We start from the raw sequence: 23363 nt of genomic DNA, 5'->3' as shown, positions 1-23363 counted from the left end.
TGTACAAGGGGGGTTGTTTTCGAAAGGACCCTGCAAATATCGAAATCTCCATATTCCCCCAGTGTAGACAAGCCGTGCGCTATTGAAACGCGGCACTTTCGAAGTGCCACAGCCGGCAACATGCTAGGGAGCCGCTGAATATTCATCTCAGTGCCTCATTAGTATTCTCCAATCTGGCCATTAGCATGCCCATTTCAAAGTTTTTCTTAAGTGTAGAAGTAGCCTTTGTATTTATAGTTCATAACCAGAAAACTAAAAGGGGAATGGGAAGTCAGATTAAAGGAGAGCAAGATGGTGCCTTTTCAAAGCTTAAAGTCAATTCATTCAATTACAAAATAAAATAAATGTAATGTTGTGGCTTGAAATTTTTTAACTTTCTGCTGGTAACCTTGTGGGAGCTTGTTTGAGAGAAGGGATGATAGTTGCAAAGTGTGGGCATCCTAGCTGATTGTAATACCCCCCTGATCAGCCAGAAGTTTCCACACTCTTAAGAAAAGGGCACATAAGCCTCCCCCCATTGAAAAGTGGAATTACATGCTAAGAACAAGTGACATTATTTATTTAATAGGGAATACAATTTAGTGATAAGCTAGAACTGTAAGTGGAGTTCTGGGAAGTGAGTTAGGGCTCCTAATGTCTAGTACAGTGAAGACTAATATCCCTGTTCCCTTTTCAGTAAACATCAGCTAATGTGGTGGGAGTATAGAAATGGACAAAGATCAAAGGAGGAGCCATGAGAACCTGATAGAGGTTTGCTATCAGCTGGCATAGAATAGACAGGGTGGCTAACCTGACCGGTAGCAGTTATTGCTGGATAGTTCCCAGGTCAGCTAAATTAGTTGATTGTGGTCTTTTTAAGCCACATCCCTTCTGCATTATCTGTCTTCCTGGGAGTTGAGGATAAACACTGGCAGAACTGAGTAAAAATGAAAGTGGGGTTTGGGAAGGAAAGGGTCTGGCTAAAACTGGTTCTCAAAATAAGACAAATGTTGATACATTAAATAAATATTTCTGAAGGGCTTTTCTTTTGAATTTGGTTGACTTGTATTTTCATTTTACTGTAACTAGAATGTCAGACTTGAGAAAAGCTAGCTTTTAAAAGCAGTCTAAAGGCTTTTAAAAGAAAGACTTCTGTATAAAGTCTTAGGGAATCATTAAACTGATTTATAACAGAAAGGTAGCCATGTTAGTCTGTACTCCAACAAAACAAAGCAGTAGAAATGTAGCACTTTAAAGACTAACAAAATGATTTATTTGGTGATGAGCTTTCATGGGACATACCCACTTTTTGTTAGTCTTTTAGTATTTAAAGTGCTACATTTCTGCTGCTTTAAACTGATTTATTATTGTGAAATATTAGCCGCGTCTACACGTGCACGCTACTTCGAAGTAGCGGCGCCAACTTCGAAATAGTGCCCGTCACGGCTACATGTGTTGGGCGCTATTTCGAAGTTGAAATCGACGTTAGGCGGCAAGATGTCAAAGTCGCTAACCCCATGAGGGGATGGGAATAGCGCCCTACTTCGAAGTTGAACGTCAAAGTAGGGCACACGTAGACGATCCGCGTCCCGCAACATCGAAATAGTGGGGTCCGCCATGGCAGCCATCAGCTGAGGGGTTGAGAGACACTCTCTCTCTCCAGCCCCTGTGGGGCTCTATGGTCACCGTGTGCAGCAGCCCTTAGCCCAGGGCTTCTGGCTGCTGCTGCTGCAGCTGGGGATCCATGCTGCATGCACAGGGTCTGCAACCAGTTGTCGGCTCTGTGGATCTTGTGTTGTTTAGTGCAACTGTGTCTGGGAGGGGCCCTTTAAGGGAGCGGCTTGTTGTTGAGTCTGCCCTGTGACCCTGTCTGCAGCTGTTCCTGGCACCCTTATTTTGATGTGTGCTACTTTGGCGTGTAGACGTTCCCTCGCAGCGCCTATTTCGATGTGGTGCTGCCCAACGTCGATGTTGCCAGCCCTGGAGGACGTGTAGATGTTATTCATCGAAATAGACTATTTCGATGTCTCTGCATCGAAATAAGCTATTTCGATGTAGCGTGCATGTGTAGACGTAGCCATAGTCTAATAATGAAACAGCTTCATAAGAACTCGAGCTATTCTTGTATCTATTGTACTGATTACCTAATTTTCCTCATGGTTTCTAATGTGCTTTGTTTAGAGAATCTAAAGTATTTTTATTGAGCAGACAAGAGGGACCTGTTGAACTAAGAACTCTTTTAGAGAAAGTTGAGTGTGAAGAGTGCTATTTACTGAATGACTCACTTTTGACTGTGTCTACACTTGCATGCCTCTTTTCAAAAAGGTATGCAAATGAGGTGCAGATTTACATCTCTGGCACCTCCTTTGCATATTCTTCTTTCAAAAGAATAAAAGCAGTTTAGATGCAGCTCTTTTGAAGATGGGGTTTACTTTTGAAAGAAACATTCTTCCAATTTTTTTTTAAAAAAGGGCAAGAAGTGATCTTTTGGGGATGGGGTTTCCTTTTGAAAGAGCTGCATCTATGCTTCTTTTGAAAGAAGAAAAGCATATGCAAATGAGGCACCAGATATGTAAATCTGCACCTCATTTGTCTGCCTCTTTCAAAAGATGAATGCAAGTGTAGACACTGCTGTTGTGTTCCCTTTTTCCCCCCCAACCACCCTGCTAAAGAGCTTTGAACAGAAGAATCCTGTCATGTGTGATCAGTATAACAGGACGTAGGTGGATAAAGCTATCAGCAAAGTATGCATGTAGGTAACACTCCCCTATGGAAATATGTGGCAAATCTCCAGACATGCCCTGTGAATCGCACACTTTTAGGCAGTTATTATATGGCTCAGAGGCTTGCTGTGATCCCCCACGCTGCCTCTTAACTCTTTCTAGAGGCCAGAGTCACAACTTCCTGAGCCACCTTTCTCATTTTCACAAATTGGGTGAAACTCCTCTACAATCCTGCCCCCCCACCCCACCCTTCCAGGCGCAGACTTTTATGATGTTAAGAGGGTTGGGAGGGAAACCCAGGCCCACCTAGCACGCCAGGTTTTCAGCTCAGGGATCCCAGGTGGCAGCAACTGACAAGATTTTTCCCTGGCCATTTCTACAAACACTCTCCTGGTACCCAAGCAAATCTATTTTCAGCTCTTTAGCAACATATTCTTCCTCTTTTCTCTCTAACCTAAGGTCAAGGGGTGGGGGGGAACTTTTCAAGCAGCCCAGCAGGCCTGCAGGTGCCTCATTTGCCTACTGCTTAAAGCAAGCTCAAGTAGCTGTCTTACATATTTGCCTTTTGATACCGTCTTCAATGACATCATCAGAATGTACCTTTCCACAGAAGGGAAACAAAAGGGGACAGAATGAAGGTTGTACTGGCAATGGTAAAGCTGACCCCCTCCTCACTTTCAAGCACTCGACTGTGTCACATAACTTTCTTAATCAAGCTTATTTATATAGTAGCTATATTAATATGGTCTTGAGAAGTTTCTTTTACCTCACAGGGATTTTGTGTGGATTAATAAATATTTGTACATCACTTTGAAGAAGTAATGAACCACGTAAGTGTTAATGGCTAGTTTAGTTGTTGAGTCAAAAATTTTGTTTTATGTGATTGGGAGGTTTGAATGAGCTTTGATAAGTGAGGACTTTCTCACAGTGAAATTCAGAGTGGGACACAAGGTCCAGGCAATACTTTGATGCTCAACACACTGAGTTTTGTTTGCTGTATCCTTCTAAGGCTGGGTTTTGGGGGACTCATAACACTTGAGCAAAAGAAATTAATACACAAAGAGCATAATTTTACTCTCCAGTTAGGTGTATTTTAGTTGGGACTAGTCTTGCTGAAGTGAAATTAGTATAAAACTGAAGGGAGTTCAGAATCAATCCTAAAACATTTAGATAAGTGACATGATTTCCCATGTCAGGAAGTCTCTGGCCAGCTGTCATATCCTGAGATTCACCAATACCTTCAGAAACCAGTGGGGCTGGAAAGCTGCTGCTAGAAAGTCCCAGCCAAGACACTACTCATGGGAGTTCTGATTTGAGGATTGCCTAGCTCCACTGAGCAATGGGACTATGTCATTTAAGCCAGGAAGAGGGAACTTGACTGAGAAACAAGGTGTTTTCCTTTTATGGCTATAAGATACCCTGGTTGCATGTGATGTCTGTACCCAACCCTTTTCCTGGTCTGCTCCTGCATCCCACCTTTTCTTATGTTACTCAATGCACCTGCGCTGTGCTTGATACTTGCATGATCCCCTTGTCTCAGTGACCAGTCCTGGCTCCAACTCCAGCCTCCAACTTTGGACCTTGACACTGGCTTGACTGTCGTTTGATATCAGAGCTTGATTCTGACTCTCTGCTTTGATTCCGGGTTCTGGTTCTGACTCTGACATGACCCCTGGCTCTGGTAACTGGCAGCTGACTCTGGTGCTTGCACTGGCTTTATTCCTGACCATGATTGCCTGCTTCACCTACTAACCCTGACTCAGAGGCCAGGCTGCCTTCATCTTAGTCCTTAACAAGTTACTTTACCAAGAGCAGCAGAATCAATGAGTGAACTGAATGAAAACCAGTGGTAGATGGGAAGAGACTGTTTTCTATTTGTAAAAGATATTAAGAAGGACTGTGACCAGTACTTGCGAACTGCAAAGTGGAAATGTCAGAATTGATGTACTGACATTTTCATCATAATAACATGAATAATGCTAAATGGATAAAGTGGTATGTGAAAGCTACCTTACTGATGCACCTGAGAACCCAAGTTCTCAATTTATGCACAGAACAAGTATTGCACACTGTCTTCTAAGCCTGCCTTAACTAATGGTATTCCTCTCTTTTCTCAAAGGCCCCAGCATCAACTCGTGCTATTACTTGGGCAAAACTTGCACTCAACTGAATGGAAGTTTTGCTTCAGTAAAGACTGACGAATTATGGCTTCATGTTTGTCCTGGCTCCAATATTTTGAGGATTTATGTTCAGAGTAAACGTGTCAGAGTTTAAGAGCATATCTGGGCTGGGCTAGTGTCAATATTAGCAGGTGACCTGGTAGTTAAGACTCTAGCTCTAGGACCTTGGAGACCTAGTTCAATTAATTCCTCTGCACAGGCTACTGCTGTCACCTTGGCCAAGTAATTTAGCCTCTCAGTTACCTCTCTGTAAAATGGGGAGACTGCTCTACCTCATGGAGATTGTGAGGAAAAACACATTAAAATTATGAGACACTCCGATACTATGATAATGGGACCCATACCTATATCGAAACTGAATATATAATAGATCTTACTCAAAACAAAAAGCAGTCAAGTAGCACTTTAAAGACTAGCAAAATGGTTTATTAGGTGAGCTTTCGTGGGACAGACCCACTTCTTCAGACCATAGCCAGACCAGAACAGACTCAATATTTAAGGTACAGAGAACCAAAAATAGTAAGCAAGGAGGACAAATCAGAAAAAGATAATCAAGGTGAGCAAATCAGAGAGTGGAGGGGTAGGGGGGGAGGTCAAGAATTAGATTGAGCCAAGTATGCAGACAAGCCCCTATAGTGACTCAGAAAGTTCCCATCATGATTTAAACCATGTGTTAATGTGCCAAATTTGAATATAAAAGCCAGCTCAGCCGTCTCCCTTTCCCAAACGGTGCAATAATTCCTTTTCAGTAACACACATACCTTTAGGTCATTGACAGAATGCCCCATTCCATTAAAATGTTGACTAACTGGTTTGTGGATCTGGAGTGGTTTGATGTCTGTTTTGTGCCCATTGACCCTTTGTCTAAGGGAGTTAGAAGTCTGTCCAATATACAAAGCATCTGGGCATTGTTGGCACATGATGGCATATATGATGTTAGTAGAGGAGCATGAGACAGTGCCCGTGATTCTGTGAGTAACCTGGTTAGGTCCAGTGATGGTATTTCCAGAGAAGATATGTGGACAAAGCTGGCAGTGGGCTTTGTTGCAGGGAAAGGTTCCAGGACTGGTATTGCTGGGGTATAGATTATCGCTGTTAGTAAGGATCCCCATGAGGTTGGGAGGTTGTCTGTAGGAGAGAACAGGCATGTCACCCAGGGCCTTCTGGAGCGCGGCATCCTGATTCAGGATAGGTTGTAGGTCTTTAATAATTCGTTGCAGTGGTCTGAGTTGGGGGCTGTAGGTGATGACCAGTGGTGTTCTGTTCTTGGCTTTTTTGGGCCGATCTTGGAGTAGCTGGTCTCTGGGTTTTCGTCTGGCCCTGTCGATTTGTTTTTTTACTTCTCCTGGTGGATAATTCAGGTTTATGAATATTTGGTAAAGTTCTTGTAGTTTTTGGTCTCTGTCAGTTGGATCAGAGCAAATGCGATTGTACCTAAGGGCTTGACTGTAAACAATGGATCTAGTCACGTGTGCAGGATGGAAACTAGAAGGGTGTAGGTAAGTAGAGCGATCAGTAGGTTTTTGGTACAGTGTGGTTGTGGTACCACACTGTAGCAAAAACCTACTGATAGTGTGTAGACTAGCACGGCTTCCTCTCTATTACAGATCTTACTCAAGTTTGACATCCACATGACCATGTTAGTGTATAAAGGGTGGGCAGTTGCTAACAAAGGGTGCGGCAAAGAAATTACAGCAGGTACTTGTCAATGTTTAAAAATCTTATCCTATAGCAGCAGTTCACTCATCTGCACACGTCTTTATAATACTTTTCATGAAATAAGATTAGTATGACACAAAGTACAGCTGACCTCTTGAAGAATAAATGCTACTTAATGCATTTTTTTCTAATGCTGGAGTGAGAGGGTTGGAAACTAAATACTTTAATGGACAGAATAGGATGTGGAAATGTTTTCTTGAGACCTAAGCTAGAGGGTCTTATATTGATGAAGTGCCTTTGTACAGATAGGAGACGTTACCAGTTCAATAGAATATCAGTATAAACTGGGTGAAGGTTAAATTGCAAAAGAATGCTGCTTGAAATTGTTGTTCTGGAATATACAGTATCACAGTGCTCTGTCTTTTGTATGTGTTTGCATATACAGCCCAAACATCATAATTGGAACTTATTCAACTCCACTGAAAAGTAAACTTGTTCATATTGTGCATTGGAAATTGAGAGCTGTGCATTTCCTGTGGCATTTCATAGGTACTGTAGAACTTGAGGCTGCCATTTCCTTTTTGTGAAGGACATTTTCTTCAATCGTTTATAATACTGTGTTTTCCGTTTTCTTCGTTTTAAATCTGTGGCTGAAGCCTAGCTGTGGTATGAAACCTGACATTTAACCAGAATTTGTATCTTACGCTTAACATGATTTGGGCTGGATGATTTGTAAGAATCTGCCACGGAGGGGAACTAAAAAGCATCCCCTTTCAGTTTAAGGGAGTGAGGTTCTCAGCTAAAGAAAACTGGTAAGTAGGCCCTGTTTCCTAATGACTGACTTAATGCAAATGCAATGCTTCTGTGTGGTCTTATTTCCCAGAATGTGGAATGGAGTTGTGAAATCCCTGGTCAGGCTAAATGTAGGGCACAAACTCTGGTGACATTTCACATGTTCTATGTCACAAGCAAGACAATTACAAATGATTGAAGAAAAGATTCACTGCTCATAACCAGAAAATAGCTTGTGGGCATTCTGCAGTACAGATTTTTGTGTGCGGACTCTCCTCTTAGGTTGCTTTTTAGGCTTGGGACAGCTACTTACTTATTAGGTCACGTCTTTCCTTCAAGTAATTTTCAAATGATATTTGTTCCATTGTGCAACTGAGCTCTAATGACCATGTATGTTTGTTGTACATGACTGTGCCTTTAGATAGTAAGTTCTCTGGGACAGGCACTGCTTTGAGTCCATCTAATCCCTTGGTGTCCAGTATGCTTTGTTCCCCACGTGGCAAACTGGACACTGCACTGTGGTAAAATGTGGCTTCTTGGAGCTGCGCACACATGCTCCACCACTTGGTGGGACAAGAGTGGCAGCAACAGCGGCTCTGGCTTGGAGCTGTGGGCTCCTGCGGCAGTGGCCCCAGGCTTGGCTCCTGTGGCTGTGGCCTCAGGCCTAGCTGCTGCAGGGCAGTGGCTCCAGGCACAGCCCCATGCAGCGGGGGTGGGATGGGTGTGGCCTAGCTTGGAGGGGGTGCAGGGGGAGAGCCTCTGGCAATTCTTACATTTTTGTTGCACACCATTGATCTAATTTACTGTACTCTGCCATCAATTCTTACAATAAACATATGCAAAAGTAATTAACTCCTCCAGCTACAGCAGGCATGGCCTTTTATGAAAACATGATTTATGAAGTCCCAGGTTTGTCACTTAATATGAAGAATATCCCTCCCCCTGAATATTTTTGTTTCATAACTGGCAATCTTTCTGTATCTTCATGCATTTTCCTGCTGAACAGTACTCCCTTTGTCACAAACTAGAGCAGCAGAGAGCAATTCCTGCTGGGACACAGATGAAATAAGTGCAGCTTACTGTGAGACATGTGAGCTCTTCAGAGTTATGGGCATATTGAAACAATGATAAAAGTTTAGACTATTCATTTTTAACTATGTACTCTGTTACAGTAACATAAACATTTATTTAGTTGACGTACACATCTGAAAGAGAAACTGTTCACTCCAGCTTTCAGTTAACAGTGGGATTCCATTCCTCAAATCCTGGCCACAAGCTTGCTTACTTTTCAGATGAGTCAAATCCTAGTGGAGTCAATTTAGTGAATGTTACTTCAGTACAGCTTTTCGCATGCACTAACTAAGCAGAATTTGGCCCATAGTGTGAAAAACTAGCTAACGTGTGGATAGGCTGTTTGCAATGAGGCAGAAAAGTATGGTTGAAAGACAATATTGTGGTTCTGATTATACCCATTCAAACAAAATCCTTAAAAGTTGTTTTAATATACATACAGTTTGTATTCAATTTTTCATAGAACTGAAGGAATGAAATTAATACAATATCAAAAGTGTATTTATTCCAGTAAGGTGCAATTGTGCTGGGTGTGTTTGGGTGGTTTTTTTTTTTTAAACTGTGACCTAAGAGGGATGGTGGGGGGCAAGTAATATCAACATTCTCTGTTTCACAGTTTCTTTAGATACCGCACTTCAACTGATTTGGGGAAAAAAAATGTAGTAACTCAGACTTTGAGATGCTGTCATTAACATTGAGTCATTGGGACCTTGTACAAAATACCATCTATTTTATCATTTGACTTTACATGACAATAGAGCATGGCAGCATGGGAGCCAGGGCCCCCCCGCCACCTGCCCACAGGCAGCATGGGGTGAAGTTGGAGCCCCCTGCCTTGCCCGTGGCAGCTGGGGAAGAGTAACAGCCACTCACCTGCCTTGTGGGGCCAGGGTACAGAGCTGGAGTCCCCTGTCCACAGAAGCGGAGCAGGGCAGGGGCTGGCGTCCTGTGGCAGCCCCATGGAGCCCAGAGTGGGGCTGGAGTCCCAAGTGAAGGAGGCTGGGGCTGTAGCAGCCCCAAGAGTGCAGGCTGCCTGGGGGCAGATGCCCTGGACCTTCCTCTTGTTTGGGATCACTCAAGTCCTGACCATGCTGCACGAGGGAGATGCAACCTGTAGGAACACTGCACTTTCAAAACAAAAAAATCTGTTAACAGCAAAGATATGAAACACAGCTAAATATGATATTACACTTTGGCTGTGTCTACACTAGCACAGCTCTTTCAAAAGAGGCATGCAAATTAGGTGCATTTACATATTTGGCACCTCAGAATCATAGAGCTGGAAGGGACCTCAGGAGATGCTGCTCTTTTGAAAGTAAACCCTATTTCTGAAATCAGTTTTATTCCTAATTTTTTTTTAAAGGAAGAAGGGTACTTTCGAAAAAGCAGCATCTACACTGTGGTTTTTTCCCCCAGAAGCAGCTCTTTTGAAATAATATGTAAATAAGGTGCCAACATATAAATCTGTACCTCATTTGAATTTGATTTCCCTCATTGGCATGCCTCTTTTGAAAGAGCAATGCTAGTATAGACAGCATTTAAGAAAGGCTGTTCAAATGTGATTGAAAAATTTAGAAGTCAATGTCAGTTTTACCATTTAAGAAGTCCAACTCTATATAGTTATATCTAATATTTCATTTCTACTTTTGCCAAATTTTCACCAGTAGAAAATTTGAAGCAGAGGTGAATATTTCCTCTCCGGCTGTCCTGATCATGAGAAATTAGCAAACTACTATTTTTCCTCTTGAGGGAGAAGATCTATTATCCAAGATTACATGGGGAGGGGTAGAAAAATACTAAGTAAGATCTCAATTTTCTTTAATATTTTTGTCTGAAAGAATATTTGTTAATGAAAAATGCAGGTTTGACAGTTCTAAATGGCAACCTTTTTCCATCTGCATCACAGATGGTGCTTATGCAGCAGTGCAAGCTTTCTCAATCAGCTCCAACACTCATGCAGAAGAGCCACCTTTAGGCCTCCTGTATAGTAACTTAGTTCTCATGATCTTTTGATTCCATGGTATCTTTACTGAAGCTGCCAGCAATGGTATTTATTTGAGACTGCTATGATGTTACATACATATGCAGTTAAAACAGACTTCCAATCCATTTCACATAGGCCAAACAGTCGTCAAATGCTAACAACTTCCACTGACTGCTGACCTGGCCAGACTCCTACCAAGATCACATAAATGAAATTCTCCATTCTTAGCTGAGCTTGCAGGATCATATGCACACACAAAAATGCCAACAAGTTGAGTATAACTTTCAAACATATGATCAATTCCAAAACTTCAGGGAACACAGTGTCTGTGTCCAGAAACCTACTGCTGTTGGAGAAACTTGGAAAACCAAAAAGAGGAAATGGGGGGAATACATGGAGCTCCTGCTATCTGCTTAGCATAGCCACAACTTTAAGGACATCTGCCATTGTCTATAGATCAAACTGGTTGATGTCATCCATGACTGTCTTCTAGCATATTACCCCACATTCTCCCACTAGAACGTAACGCACTGACCCTCTGAACAACTTCTCTTAATAATAATGGTGATGGGGGGGGGGGGGGCGCGCAGAAAGGAGGGGATGCACAAAATTAGTATATAGAGAAGGAAATGGATTTATACAGAACCTTTGACTCTGGTATAGGACAGGAGGGAATCCCTCATCTTCACTCTTAAAGCCACTGACACAGGGGGAAGCTTGTGGGGTATAATGGAGGAGTAGAAGGAATCTCTTATCAGTGCAGTGAGCTTGTCCTCCAGAAACTATAAAATGTGACCCCCTATTCTATTAATCCCCTGAGCCATTTAGTTTCTAAATTAAAATCAAATTACATTTTTTCTTCACAATAAATTTATATCGCCACTTAAATGCTAAAGGTTCAGTGTGACATACTGACCACTCAAGTTCCACATCAATCGTAACTAACAGCATTGAGCATACTGAAAGAGAGGCTTGATGTCATGTAAGATGGAACCTGAATTCCTGCAACTGTCAGAAGTTAAAAACCTGGAGGGCTCAAAAAATATTTTTACCACCGCATTGGGGAAGATTATCTAACCTCACTTATGTCAATTTGTTTTAAAATTCACTGAACAGTCTATCGGATCATGAAAATGGATGTGCATACTGGTAGTAGCAAATAAAATAATTATAATTGTACAGTAAGTTACAATTGTGCCATTGTTTGTGTTTTTTTGTAAAAGGCTGCAGAGAAGTGCAGCAACATTTTTATTAATCACTTCCTGAATTCAAAGTATTGTTTGTGCAAATATGAAGGGTTAGAATTCAAATAAGTGTCAGCAAATCAATTAGAGGGAAAACACAAAAATCAGTGTCATACATCTGATTCCTAGATGTATTTTTTTAAAACATTTCAGACAAAGCACAATATAGGCTAACTCTTAAAATATTCTTTGATCTGCTTTTTTGAGACAAATGTTTTGAATGATTAGCTGCTGGATTAACAAGAGATTTAAATAATTTTCTGCCCATAGGCCACAATTTTAAAGGCTGAAATATAAATGTCGGAGTAACATCACAGTATTACTAAAGTGTCCTGTGTCCAGAATAAAGAAAAATGAACATTTTTGAAATACGCAGCATGGGATGTGATTTTTAAAGTGCTCCAACAGCCCAAGAAAAGCATACTGTCAGTCTAAATGTGTCTGTCAAGTTAACATTGACTTACTTAGAGCACAGCATGGGTGCGTAGACACTTGCATTCCTCTTTCAAAAGGTGTGTGCAAATGAGGTAAATCAAAAATGCAAATGAGGTGTAAATTTGATATTTGGCACCTCATTTGTGTTCAAAAGAAGAAAGCCACTGTAGATGCTGCTGTTTCTAAAGTAAACCCATCTTTGAAAGAATGCCTTTTCCTATTAAATAAAGGGAAGAAGGATTCTTTCAAAGATGGTGTTTACTTTCGGAAGAGCAGCATCTACACTGGCTTTCTTTTGAAAGAAGCACTTTTGAAATTAGAATATGCAAATGAGGTGCCAAATATGCAAATTTACACCTAATTTGTACACCTCTTTTGAAAGAGGAATGCAAATGTAGACGCAGCCCATGTAAGTGAGCTTTACAAATCACACCCCTCTAGCACACTTTGCTAAATTTGTATAGATAAACTCTCCCTCGTTAAGAAGGTAAAGTAATAAGGTTCAGACTATGGGCCTCACTCATTGTACTGATTTTACACCAGTGTAAACAGAGAGTATGCAAAGTGTCAGTCTTTTGATTCTCTTTTCCAGAAAGATATAGGTAGCCAAGTAATCTTAATGTAATATATTGACACAGGACTGGTTGCTGCTGTAGAAAATATTTCTAGATTGTTACTTACTGGTATTTAAGTGACAATTCACTAACTGTATATGCCTTACACAGACCCACCTGAAATTACCGGTACATACTCAAAGCTCAGCTCTGCCTCTGCTACCATGCCTGTTCTGCTATTTATACATGCTCTCGTCCCATCAGAGCTAATGTATGTGTAAACACCCATAGTTCATACTGTAGACATAGCCTTACATCTGTCCATTTTACACAAAAGAAAAAAAAACTAAAGAATAACAGGTGTGATAGGGCCACTTTACAAGTATGATGGAAAACAATTACCACGTGTTCCAAAGTACATTACCAGACCAGTTTCGAGACAGAGTACATATTTGCTATAAATAAGAATTTCTTTCCCTACTGTCACTTCTGTTGACCCTAGCTCAAGGTCTCAACCTATTGCTGTTAAGTGGTAACATATAGGGAATCATGCCAAACACGTAGGTTTTTATTTTAATCAAGGTTTTAGATAATGTGAAGTTAATAAAAATACTTAAACAAATTTTGTTAATTCCAAGGAAAAGCATTTTTAATCAGTTCAAATCTTTCCCTGCTCATATTAGCAACCTGCATATTCTGGGCGTGCATGGGAGCAAGCACTGAAAAACTGAGTAGAAAAGGACTAACCACAAGTTTAAAGAATTAGTTTATTTTCTTGGTCCTAGTTGCATAGACTGGAAATAATAAAACAAAACTACTAGCAGCAAAAAAAAAAACAAAAAAAACGACAGTGTAAATTCTCCCCCCCCCACCTCAAAATTTTCCAGCTTAATTTAAATTGGGGATATTTGTAAATGAGGTGTACTTTTAAAATATTGTGTTTTACTTTTAACCTGCAGTATTATAAAGCACATAGAGGATAGATTTGAAAAGGTGAGCAATTCTAATCTTTCAGGGTAATAAACACTGATAGCACTGACTCCTCAGTCACTACTAGAAGAGTCTGAACTATCAGATGATGAACCTTTTTCTTTTTTTTTCTTTTTCTTTTCTTTTCTGTGATGTTTTCCTTTCTTAGATTTACTCTTTTTCTCCTTTTTCCTTTCTTTTTTGTGGGATTTCTGTTTCTTTGGCTTTGGCTCTTCCTCTTCAGTTACACTTGATGAAGAATATCTGTTTAAAAAAACCAAAACAAAAAACTCCAATCAGTTTATGTATGGGAGAATCATAGATTCATTTTATTTTTTTCTTCTGTACTGAATTTAATGCTGGAGATTGTACAAATGCATGAATTCATACACCCTAGGTACGAAGGTTCTTCACATCAGCCTGTAATGGATGAACTAACCCTTTAGTTTTAAATAAATGTATCTTGTTTAGAGTAAATAGACTTCGCAGTTACAAGTGTTAAGACTATCATTTTTAAACACATTTCTGATTTGTATGCAAAAGATTTGTAATAGGTTTTTAATTTTTGTAAGGAAAGACATTCTGTATCAAATTCAAATTTTAGTTTGTGCTATGATAGAAACAAAAATAAAAGGTTAGTATGCACAAGACCTAACCATTTTAAATGTATATTTTGGATTTTAAAATGTTAAGAAAACTTTTGGAATTAAGCATTTGTAAGTTACCTTTTCCTTAATTTCTTTGTTTTTGATTTTTCTTTGCTTATTCTTTTTAAATTCTTCTTTTCCCCTTCCTGATCTGTATCTGCAGATAAGAAAATGCATTTTATATGAAATATTTTAACTTCAAAATTAATTTAAAACTGTCACACAGTAAGAAAATCAGGTTTTGGTTTTTTTTAATTGTAATTTACTTTTAATAGAGGCAAATAGCTCCTTTTGAATCTTTAACCTTACAGCTATCATTCAGGCTTTCAAACAAACTTTCCTTATGCAGTAGGGTTGTGATATTCACAAGGATTTGGTGTTGGGAACCCCTTGTGAATGTTTAATTTTCACAAATACTGAAACTCCCTGGGCCCACTGCAGGTCCCCACCCCAGAGATCCCCGGTTCCCAGAGCTGCTCCCAGTGCTGCCCAGCATCGCTCTCTCCCCCTGCAAGTGCGAGCAGCTAGGGGAGCAGAACTTGATGGCCTCCAGAACCTGGGGGGGGGGGGGAGGTGGAGCCTGGTGGTGGGGCTGTGGGGAGCCGGTCAGTGGTTGGGCTGTGCCCCTGGCCGGAGGCAGGGCTGGGCTGACTTCCAGCACAGGTACCGCAGCCCTGTGCCCCAGCCTCACCCCCACCCTGCTCCACTATGCCCACAGCCCTAGGATGTGTGGGATCCCTGACTGTGTGTGTATGCATGGCTGTGGGGGGAGATCTTCTGCTTCTGCACCCCCTACCACTTCCGTGACCCCGCATTTGTCTCTGTTGTGATAACCGTGGCTGGCAGGCTGGGAGATCTGTTTGGAAGCTCTCTCTGCCTGCCAGCCCACCAATTCCAGCACCGGAAAGTGAAACTGACTCCCCAAACCACTCGTGAATAATTGAATTCACAAATGTTGTGTCCTTTCTATGTTATACATATATATATATAAAAAGCATGCTGGCTGAGATTGCTCAATTGTAAGCAATGACACCACTTAAATCTGCATATTCTGTGTGTTGGCTCTGTCAAAAAGTAGAGACAATAAAAACATAGAGCAGTTTCCAAGGATGTTGTACACTTAACAGCATGGGCAGATTATAGCACTTAGCAACCTAAATTCCTAACTAAATTATAGCTGCTGACAAGTAGTAGAAACTGGCCAAGCAAACTCAGAAAACAACAACTTCCTTCTTTAATGCTTCCTAGAGAAGAACGTTGTGAGATACTGACATAGAATAGGATTCCCAAAGATGTATAGTGAATCAAGATATTATAAAATTACATCATGAAATTATTGAATACTCAAAAATTAGTCTTGCAAACCTCAGGAACTCGGACAAGGTGACAAAGTAGTACTCTGTTCTAGTAAATCAATTTCAAAAGAAAACAAATACATTATCTATAAAATAACTATTACAGCAGGACCAGGACATTTTAATATATTTTGGTGCCACAAGGCTCTCAACCTTGGACAATCTAAGTTTGATTCTAAATGTCTTCTGAAATGCAATAAAGGATTTTGAGAGATATTTTAAAGTAGCCCCATGAACATCAAAAACACATGCAGAGGTGTGATGCTATCCTGTAATGTTGATTCTGGCTCAGGAACTACAAGTTATGGTTGGGCTTTTTCTGGGAGACAATGGCTGTGTCTACACCAGGAACTAACTTTGAAGTTAACTTCGAAGTTAGGCACCACTTCAAAGTAACCACAGAGAGTCTACAAACACTTTTTTTCCCCCCTCTTACCTGGAAGTTAGTTTCCCAACTTCGAAGTCCTTACCCCATTCCCAGGAATGGAGAAGTGCCCTACTTTGAAGTTTAACTTCGAAGTACGGCGTGTGTAGAGGTTCTACTTTGAAGTTATTTTTGTAGCGTAGATACAGCCAATGTATGTTTTGTTTTGTTTTTTTTTGAAGCCAATTTAATAATGGAAAAAATATAACTATCTTTAAAATGACAAACTCCAACCACTCCCTAGAGTTATTCTCAGGGCTACGTGATGTCAGTGCATAAGTTTGAATCTAGGGAAAAACGTATGTGCCTTGTATTGCACTGGTGTACTGAGCTGATCAAGAATCATGTTTGTTTTCATTCTTGTATACAATGCAAACATAATCCTTTAACATTTTTGTAGAATTAAAGATTTGATTTGCAATGTATGTATAGTAAAAGCCCAGTTATCCTGCAATTGGATAACTGGCACATTCAGTTAACCAACATGCACACTCAGGGCTGGCTGCACCATTAGTTTTGTGTTAGCTAAAATTTGACATCTTGGGCAGCTTTTACAGGGCTACTTTATTTCCACAGACCCAGAGCAGTCTGTTAAATGCTTAATGTACTACACTTGGCTATCACACAACCTTTTTTTTTTTTTTCCAAAAGAAACTTTTCCCAAAAGAAGGCAAGTTCTATTCAGCATCCTTTTAAGGATACTTAAAACCAGGGCTTCTCAAACTGCCCACAGATTGCCATAGAAAGGTATCCTTCAAGCAGCAAGACTTATCCTAGGAGCTCAGCCCACGTGCTCCCAGGCAGGGGAGCCTGGCTGAGAGCTTACTTGGATCACTCCTCTGATTGATGCTGGGGTAGGCTAGATAGGAGTGAGGACATGAGATCATTCCATACCCATGAAGATATTACTAAAACAGGTGATAGTTGAGTGTCCATTTTCAAACAAGCACCAACCAAACTGCATAAATGGAGAAAATACACAACTAATTTACAGCAAGATTTCAATTTTAAGAAATATTCGAGACATAAAACGTACAAATTAAAGATTTAATACTCTACAGAGCACCTACCACACAGAGGTAGCACAATATCCTATAGATGTACAACTAAGAGTCCCGAGCTACATTTACCCTTTTTCCCTAATTGAGTGTTCAGAGGGCCAAACACTACTTTTCAAGCATTCTAGCAATTAAGAAGGCTATGTTGGAACACATCCCTATCTCCCAGATTCCTTATGCCACCAGAATAACCATCTCAGAGACTGTTTATACTGCCTTTAGAGATGCCCATGCCAGCTTTAATCATTCTAGAGTGAGTCTCAATAGCAGTGAAGTCACAGCAGCAAGGACTTCAACATGGGCTAGTTGTCTGAGTATCCAGAGTCCCAGGTGGGTTTGCACATTCCATGCAGAAGCCTGTACTGCCATGGCTTTACTGTACAGTAAACCCTTGAGTTACGCAGGGATTGCGTTTTTGCAACCCCCATGTAACTCACATTTTTGTGCAAGTTGATGGGAGACTACTTGCACTTGCAGGAGCCAGCAACCTGACCAGCCCACTAGGGGCAGCCTGGTTTTCATCTCCCCGCTGCTTGCGAGACCTGGGAAACTGACCAGCTGGTTAGTTTCCCAGGTCCCAGGAGTGGCAGGGAGATGGGAACCAGGCTGCAGCCTGGCTCCTGGCTCCCCTTCACTTGCAGAGAGGGGAAACTGACCAGGGCAGCAGCCTTGGTCAGTTTCCTGGCTCCAAGGAGTGAAAGGGAGCCAGGAACCAGGGGCAGCAGGGCAGCCTGCCTCCCAGATCCCCTCCTTGCAGCCAGGAAACTAACCAGGGCTGCTGCCCTGCTCAGTTTCCCAGCTCTGCATGAAGAGGGGAGCTGGGAACCAGCTGCCACTCCACAGGCTGGGAGATGGCTCCTGTCGGGGCAGCAGCCATGAGTCAGGCTCCTGTCCCTGACAGGAGCGGGAAAACCACAGTTTACTGTACTAGTACTTGCACTAGCTAGATTAAAGACAGCTTGGGTATGTGTACATGCACTGTACACCAGATGCACCGTAGAGATGCACACAAAGGCTATGTCTACACTTACAAAAACTTTGAAATGGCCATGCTAATGGCCAAATTGAAGAATACTAATGAGGTGCTGAAATGAATATTCAGTGCCTCATTAGCATGCTGCCACCTGAGGTACTTCAAAAGCGCCGCAGCTCATCTACACAGGGGTCCTTTTCAAAAGGACCCTGCCAACATTGAAATCCCCTTATTCCTATCGGGTGAGGGGGATTTTGATGTAGGCAGGGTCCTTTCAAAAAGGACTCCCATGTAGACAAGCTGCGGGAGAGCAAACTGCAGCACTCTTGAAGAGCCGTGGCATGCTAATAAGGTGCTGAATATTCATTTTGGCACCTCATTCGTATTCTTCGATTTGGCCATTAGCATGGCCATTTTGAAGTTTTTTTTGTAAGTGTAGACATGGCCCTACAGAGTTTTGATTTAGGAAGGGGAGGCAAGCTCTAGGATAAGAGAGCAAACAAATTTAACATGTGAAAATGCAAATGAATAAAATTAAGAAAAAAATACATCCACGGTGGGCAGGCACATCTAAACATCATGCTCCCAGAATAACAAAGACTAACTGCAAAGTAACAGCAGAATACCATTCCCCGGTACTCCTAAATTCAGGGGACTCAGGATGTGCTAAAGCAGTTACCAATCCACAATCTGGGGCCTTTGGGTAGGTTGAGACTTTTGCCATCTTCCATCTTGTGATGAACTTGCACACCTCTGGACTAATTAATCCTACCTGTTTTCTCTAGATCTATAGAGGCTGAGCTTCATTTCCCCAAGACAGAGAGTGAGCAGCTATCTTTCCAAAGGTTAGATGTCAAATCCAAATTATTAGCTACATTCAAGCTAACTAATACTGAAGAGGGAAGAAAAAAACCAATCCAAGAAAAGCACAAACAGGCTTGGGAGAAACAATCAACGGGGGGGGGGGGGGGGAGAGAGAGAGAGAGAGAGAGGGACACTCATTTCAGCTTTATGCAGTTAACAAATGGTTAACAAATGAAATAATACTTTTTTCCCCCATTTGCACATTTCCCAGCCTCCTAATCTGTTGCATTTTAAGAGCCTAATTTTAAGCAACCATGCTTGAGAAATCTTAGTCAAATGTTTTTAAGTGGAAGCTTTTCTCATTTTTCCACCATGTGTCAGGGAGTCTCAAATCTCTTCAACCTACAGCTATGCCATAAAAGCAAAAATTTTAAGTCACTGGATAAGAAGTGAACTCAAAGGAGTAAAATGACAGTTGCAGGATTTTAAACAAGATATTTGCCAAATTCAGTATTTGAAACTTACTCTTTTTCTCTGGTAAGGCCTGCAGTTTGCCCAGCTCTTCTTCCTCACTGTCTTCACTGCTTGTACTGCTAACATCTAAAACAATGTCTCTTTTGGGGTCGACCCGGAGAAAGTTTCGGCATTCAAATGTCAGATGGCCAGCTGAGTAAAAATCAAAGAGTAAGCCATGAGCAGAAACACTCCAAATCATAAAATAATGTTAGAGTTAATGCTTTGTGCTGAGAAATATGCACATTTGTATTATACTGATTTCACAGGTGAGATGGATTTTTAATTTGGGGGTTTATCAGCGGGAAAATAAAGGAAGATCTGTTTGAAAAACTACTGCCAAGCTTGGGTCTATGTACAGAGCAGAGACATTTTTGTTTTAGGGAGTGAGGGTTCCCAGTAGCATCTGGTGCTATTCTCATGAACATTTCTAAAACATTGAGAACCACTTCTCCTAAAGCTTTTGCATGTTATTTTTCACTACTTGTCATCCTGCCCCTGCACAGCCAGGTAAGAGAAGAGGAAGTCTTTGTTTCTCCCTAGCCCATCAGCAGGGGAGAATGGACTGACTGCAGGAATCTACATGGTAGACTCCTTCCACAAAGCTTCTTGTAGCAGAGATGCACTCAGAGATAGGTCTGATATGCTCCTGAGTGGCTGTGCAGGGGAAGGACAAATCCTGTCCCTCCCCAGCCCAGCTGGGATGCACATAGCAGAGATTAGATTCATGGGAAAGGGCTTATTTCACAGGCCATGACATGTTTTTCCCAACTATGAAAGTGGTAGGGCCTGACTTTTATTATGAAGAGCTACACTAAGGTTTCTCAGAGTTAGTTATCTACTCCCACACAAAGTATAAATTATGATAAGCTTTTAACAACAAACGGTAGAGTTGGTGTATGTGGGGGTGGGGGCACTGCTTATTTTCCTGAAGAGAGAGCTTACGTTTAAGGTGTTTGAGCAAAACTGCAGTATGGGCCTCTTTTATCTTGCCTTCATACTTACGATAGCCACACTTCTTGCATCCTGCCCTGATGTTATCTTTATTTCCACCTGAAAACAAACAAACTTGCATTAATTTTGGGTGCTACTAGTTAGAACATAGTGGGTTTTTTTTTTTTTTTGCTTTTTTTTTTTTAAATATTTTTGACTTTCACCACATCAAAGTACATATGCATCCTGCAGTGATTATTCTAGAGAAGTCTGTTATAAAAACCTAATATCTGGTCTATTGTCTTGCTATGCTGGAGGAACAGAAGACACTGGATGTGGTTTAATTAGGTCACAATTCTATTCCTAAACATCTGGGAGTACTCTGTAGAGTAAAGTTTGATACAGATACCTGGGGACAGTGCTCCCCTTTCCCCAGCGTGTGGGCCTCTCTCCTCCTCTTCAAAGGAGGGGGGCTGACTCCCTGTCTTATCAGTCCCTAAACCCCCATCTCCCCTCCTGTAAAGAATACCTTCTTTAAATCCTCTCTCAATTTATGTTATCTGATCAGTGTATCTACCCCCTATGGAGTACCTGCACTGGACATCTGCCATAAGGAAGCACAAGCAATTGGTTTGGTTGTTTTCCCCTCGAACCCTGTCTGGTTCCCACAAGTCTACTTACTGAAGAAGGCATATCAGTCAAAAACATAACATCATCTAAGTCTGTAGGTAAACCTCATCTACCCTATATAACCTTAGCGCAGTATGCTCTGTCCAGGTGTGACATCATCAGCTCCTACCATCCATGATTTTAGTCATCTGCCTGTTTGCATACCTCCTACTCTTGTCCACCCAGGGAGGCTTCACAGCTTACTGCTACACCCGGTGCTGCAACACATCCAAACAATTTTTACTCCTGGGAAAGTTCCAGGATCTGCCCAACAACCTCTGAGCTAGAAACGTTAAGTCTAACCCTTTACACATTCCCAAATTATTTTTCCCAGGAGTGAATGACAGTCATAGCCTGTGCTACCCTGGCATTCTGTGGGCAATCAGAAGGGATATTAGCTGCTTTCATGACACATTCCACCACTCACACTTATGCTACCATAATAAACCTGATGTTTTATGATAAAACTTTAGTTATTTCTGCCAATCTAAAAGAGAAAGACAACCTTCCTGTTGAAGAAGTTGTTCAAATTATAGTCTGTCCAATATCTGCAAAGTATCTCTGCGTTTTCATGAGATGATTGATTATAGGGCACCATAATGATACTTCTGAATAAGGGCCTATAGAACTGTTAGTAACACAATAATTTCTGGCACAATAAAGAATCTGTAAAAACAATTCCACTGGCTCTAAAGAGGCTACTGGGTCATAAATCCCTTCTTACAGATGTGGTAGATATCTATTTTTAAGCTGAATCACAATGACAACTGAACATTTTATGGAACCTGCAAGATTTTATTGGTCAACATTGATTTCAATGGACACAAGCTGATGAAAAATATTTCAATTTATAATAGCTGAAATTTGCAGACAAAGAAAAATGCTGCCTGACAGCTTGTTAGAACTTGATTAAAGGATATTTACTTTGTATATTTCAACTGGTGATGATAATAAATGTGTTTTCAGTTATAAAACTTTTACCTTCTGAATCTGAATGGTTACTGCTATTTAAAAATATTGAGCCCCCTGATTTCCCACAAATGTAAAAAATTAAAGGCAGAAAAACTGTCTGGTTTAGCTTAGCCAAATGAAGTCAGAGGGTACACAGAACTGCTTTTGATAAATCTATCAGAGAAATAAAAAAAGAGATATTTAAAATAAACTATTTATGGCATAAGAGCAAATGACTATAATCTGTCCATCAACCACTGTAGGCATAAAAATTAAACAATTTTTAACTATTAGGGGTTTTGCCCTCCCTGCCTCCCTTGGAAGGCTCCCTCTAACTGGTTTCAAGACAGAGCGTGGTAAGTTTAGGGAGGGGAGGCTATGATGAAGTTGCTTACAATGGCACATGGCTCATCTATAATTGCTAGTTGCAAATATCTCCTCAAAAAGGCTAGAGCTTGGCCCTTAAGGGGGGAGGGCTGCTACCTAGCTCAGACACATACTCATGGTCTGATTAGAAAATATGTTTAAAGGTTGCAGCTGCTACCTAACTGGGAGGGATTCGACTGTTGTGGCGGATAGGACTGGAGTCAAAATGACCTGGAGAAATGGTCTGAGGTAAGCAGGATGAACTTCAAGGACAAGTGCAAAGTTCTCAACTTAGGCAGGAACAAGCATTTGTACACACACAAAACAGGAACTGAAGGTCAGAGCTGAGAGGTTCATGGCTGGAGTGGGTGGGTGAGAGGCTGCAGCCTGCGAGGCGCAGGGCAGAGAAGGTGACCGTGTTGAGCCTTACCCTACGGCGTGAAACTACTGACCGCACCACGGAACCTGGATTTCTTTCCTTCTACGTCTTTTGGGGCCAGCTCCTCCCCAGGCTGATACCCGCACCAGTCACCTGCTGGCTCTCTGAAAGCGTCACAGGGCTGTCTCATGCTGGACACCTTTCAGCAGGATGCCCTGCCTGGCCTGGTCTCCCAGCTCGTCTCTTCGGCAGCCTTCCCCCGCGGCTCCCCTAGCCAACCCCCCCGCCAGGTGTTGGCCCCACTAAGTAAGGGTCACCGGACGCTTCGGCGGCGGACAGGAAACACCCCGCCGCCCATATGACAGCCGAGGACCCCTCACAGCCGGTGTCCCCAGGGTCTTCTCGGCCGCCCGCTACCGCTACCGCCACGCCGGGTCAGGCCCCTCACCTGGCAGCGCCATGGAGCCACGAGCCCCGCCGCCGCTCACCGAGCTGAGCCGGACGCAAACCAGGCGCTGGCGCGGCCCGGCCGGAGGGCTTTGGGCAGCGCACTGCGGCCCGCACCATTAGGCGGGGAGGGATGAGGGAGTCACAGCCGGGTAACGGAGTGGGGCCCACGGGAGTGGACGAGCCGGGTCGCCGGGGCAACCGCCCGCTTAGTGCGCGCGACGGAGGCGACGTTTCTTGGCGCTCGTGCGGTG

The 23363-nt window shown here is 42.0% G+C and overlaps 1 protein-coding gene across 4 annotated transcripts; it reads right to left on the bottom strand.

The window, feature by feature from the left end:
- Positions 1-8700: 8700 nt before the first annotated feature.
- Positions 8701-23252, bottom strand: SREK1IP1 (SREK1 interacting protein 1). 4 transcript variants are annotated; one of them, XM_074995521.1, is made up of 5 exons: positions 23111-23252; positions 20310-20417; positions 19377-19517; positions 14316-14394; positions 8701-13854 (listed from the first exon to the last, which is right to left on the bottom strand). In XM_074995521.1, exons 1-5 carry the CDS (start codon positions 23121-23123, stop codon positions 13665-13667), a joined length of 531 nt encoding a protein of 176 aa, XP_074851622.1. In that variant the 5' UTR covers positions 23124-23252; the 3' UTR covers positions 8701-13664. The 4 variants fall into 4 exon arrangements, with proteins under 4 accessions (XP_074851622.1, XP_074851621.1, XP_074851624.1 ...); XM_074995520.1 differs by lacking the exon at positions 23111-23252 and adding an exon at positions 22816-22921; XM_074995523.1 differs by having other exon boundaries at positions 8703-13854; positions 20370-20417.
- Between the last annotated feature and the right edge of the window lie 111 nt (positions 23253-23363).

Source organism: Carettochelys insculpta, chromosome 5, assembly GCF_033958435.1.
Source record: "Carettochelys insculpta isolate YL-2023 chromosome 5, ASM3395843v1, whole genome shotgun sequence".
In the NCBI taxonomy this organism is placed as follows: Eukaryota; Metazoa; Chordata; order Testudines; family Carettochelyidae; genus Carettochelys; species Carettochelys insculpta.
This window is presented reverse-complemented; position numbering and strand designations above follow the sequence as displayed.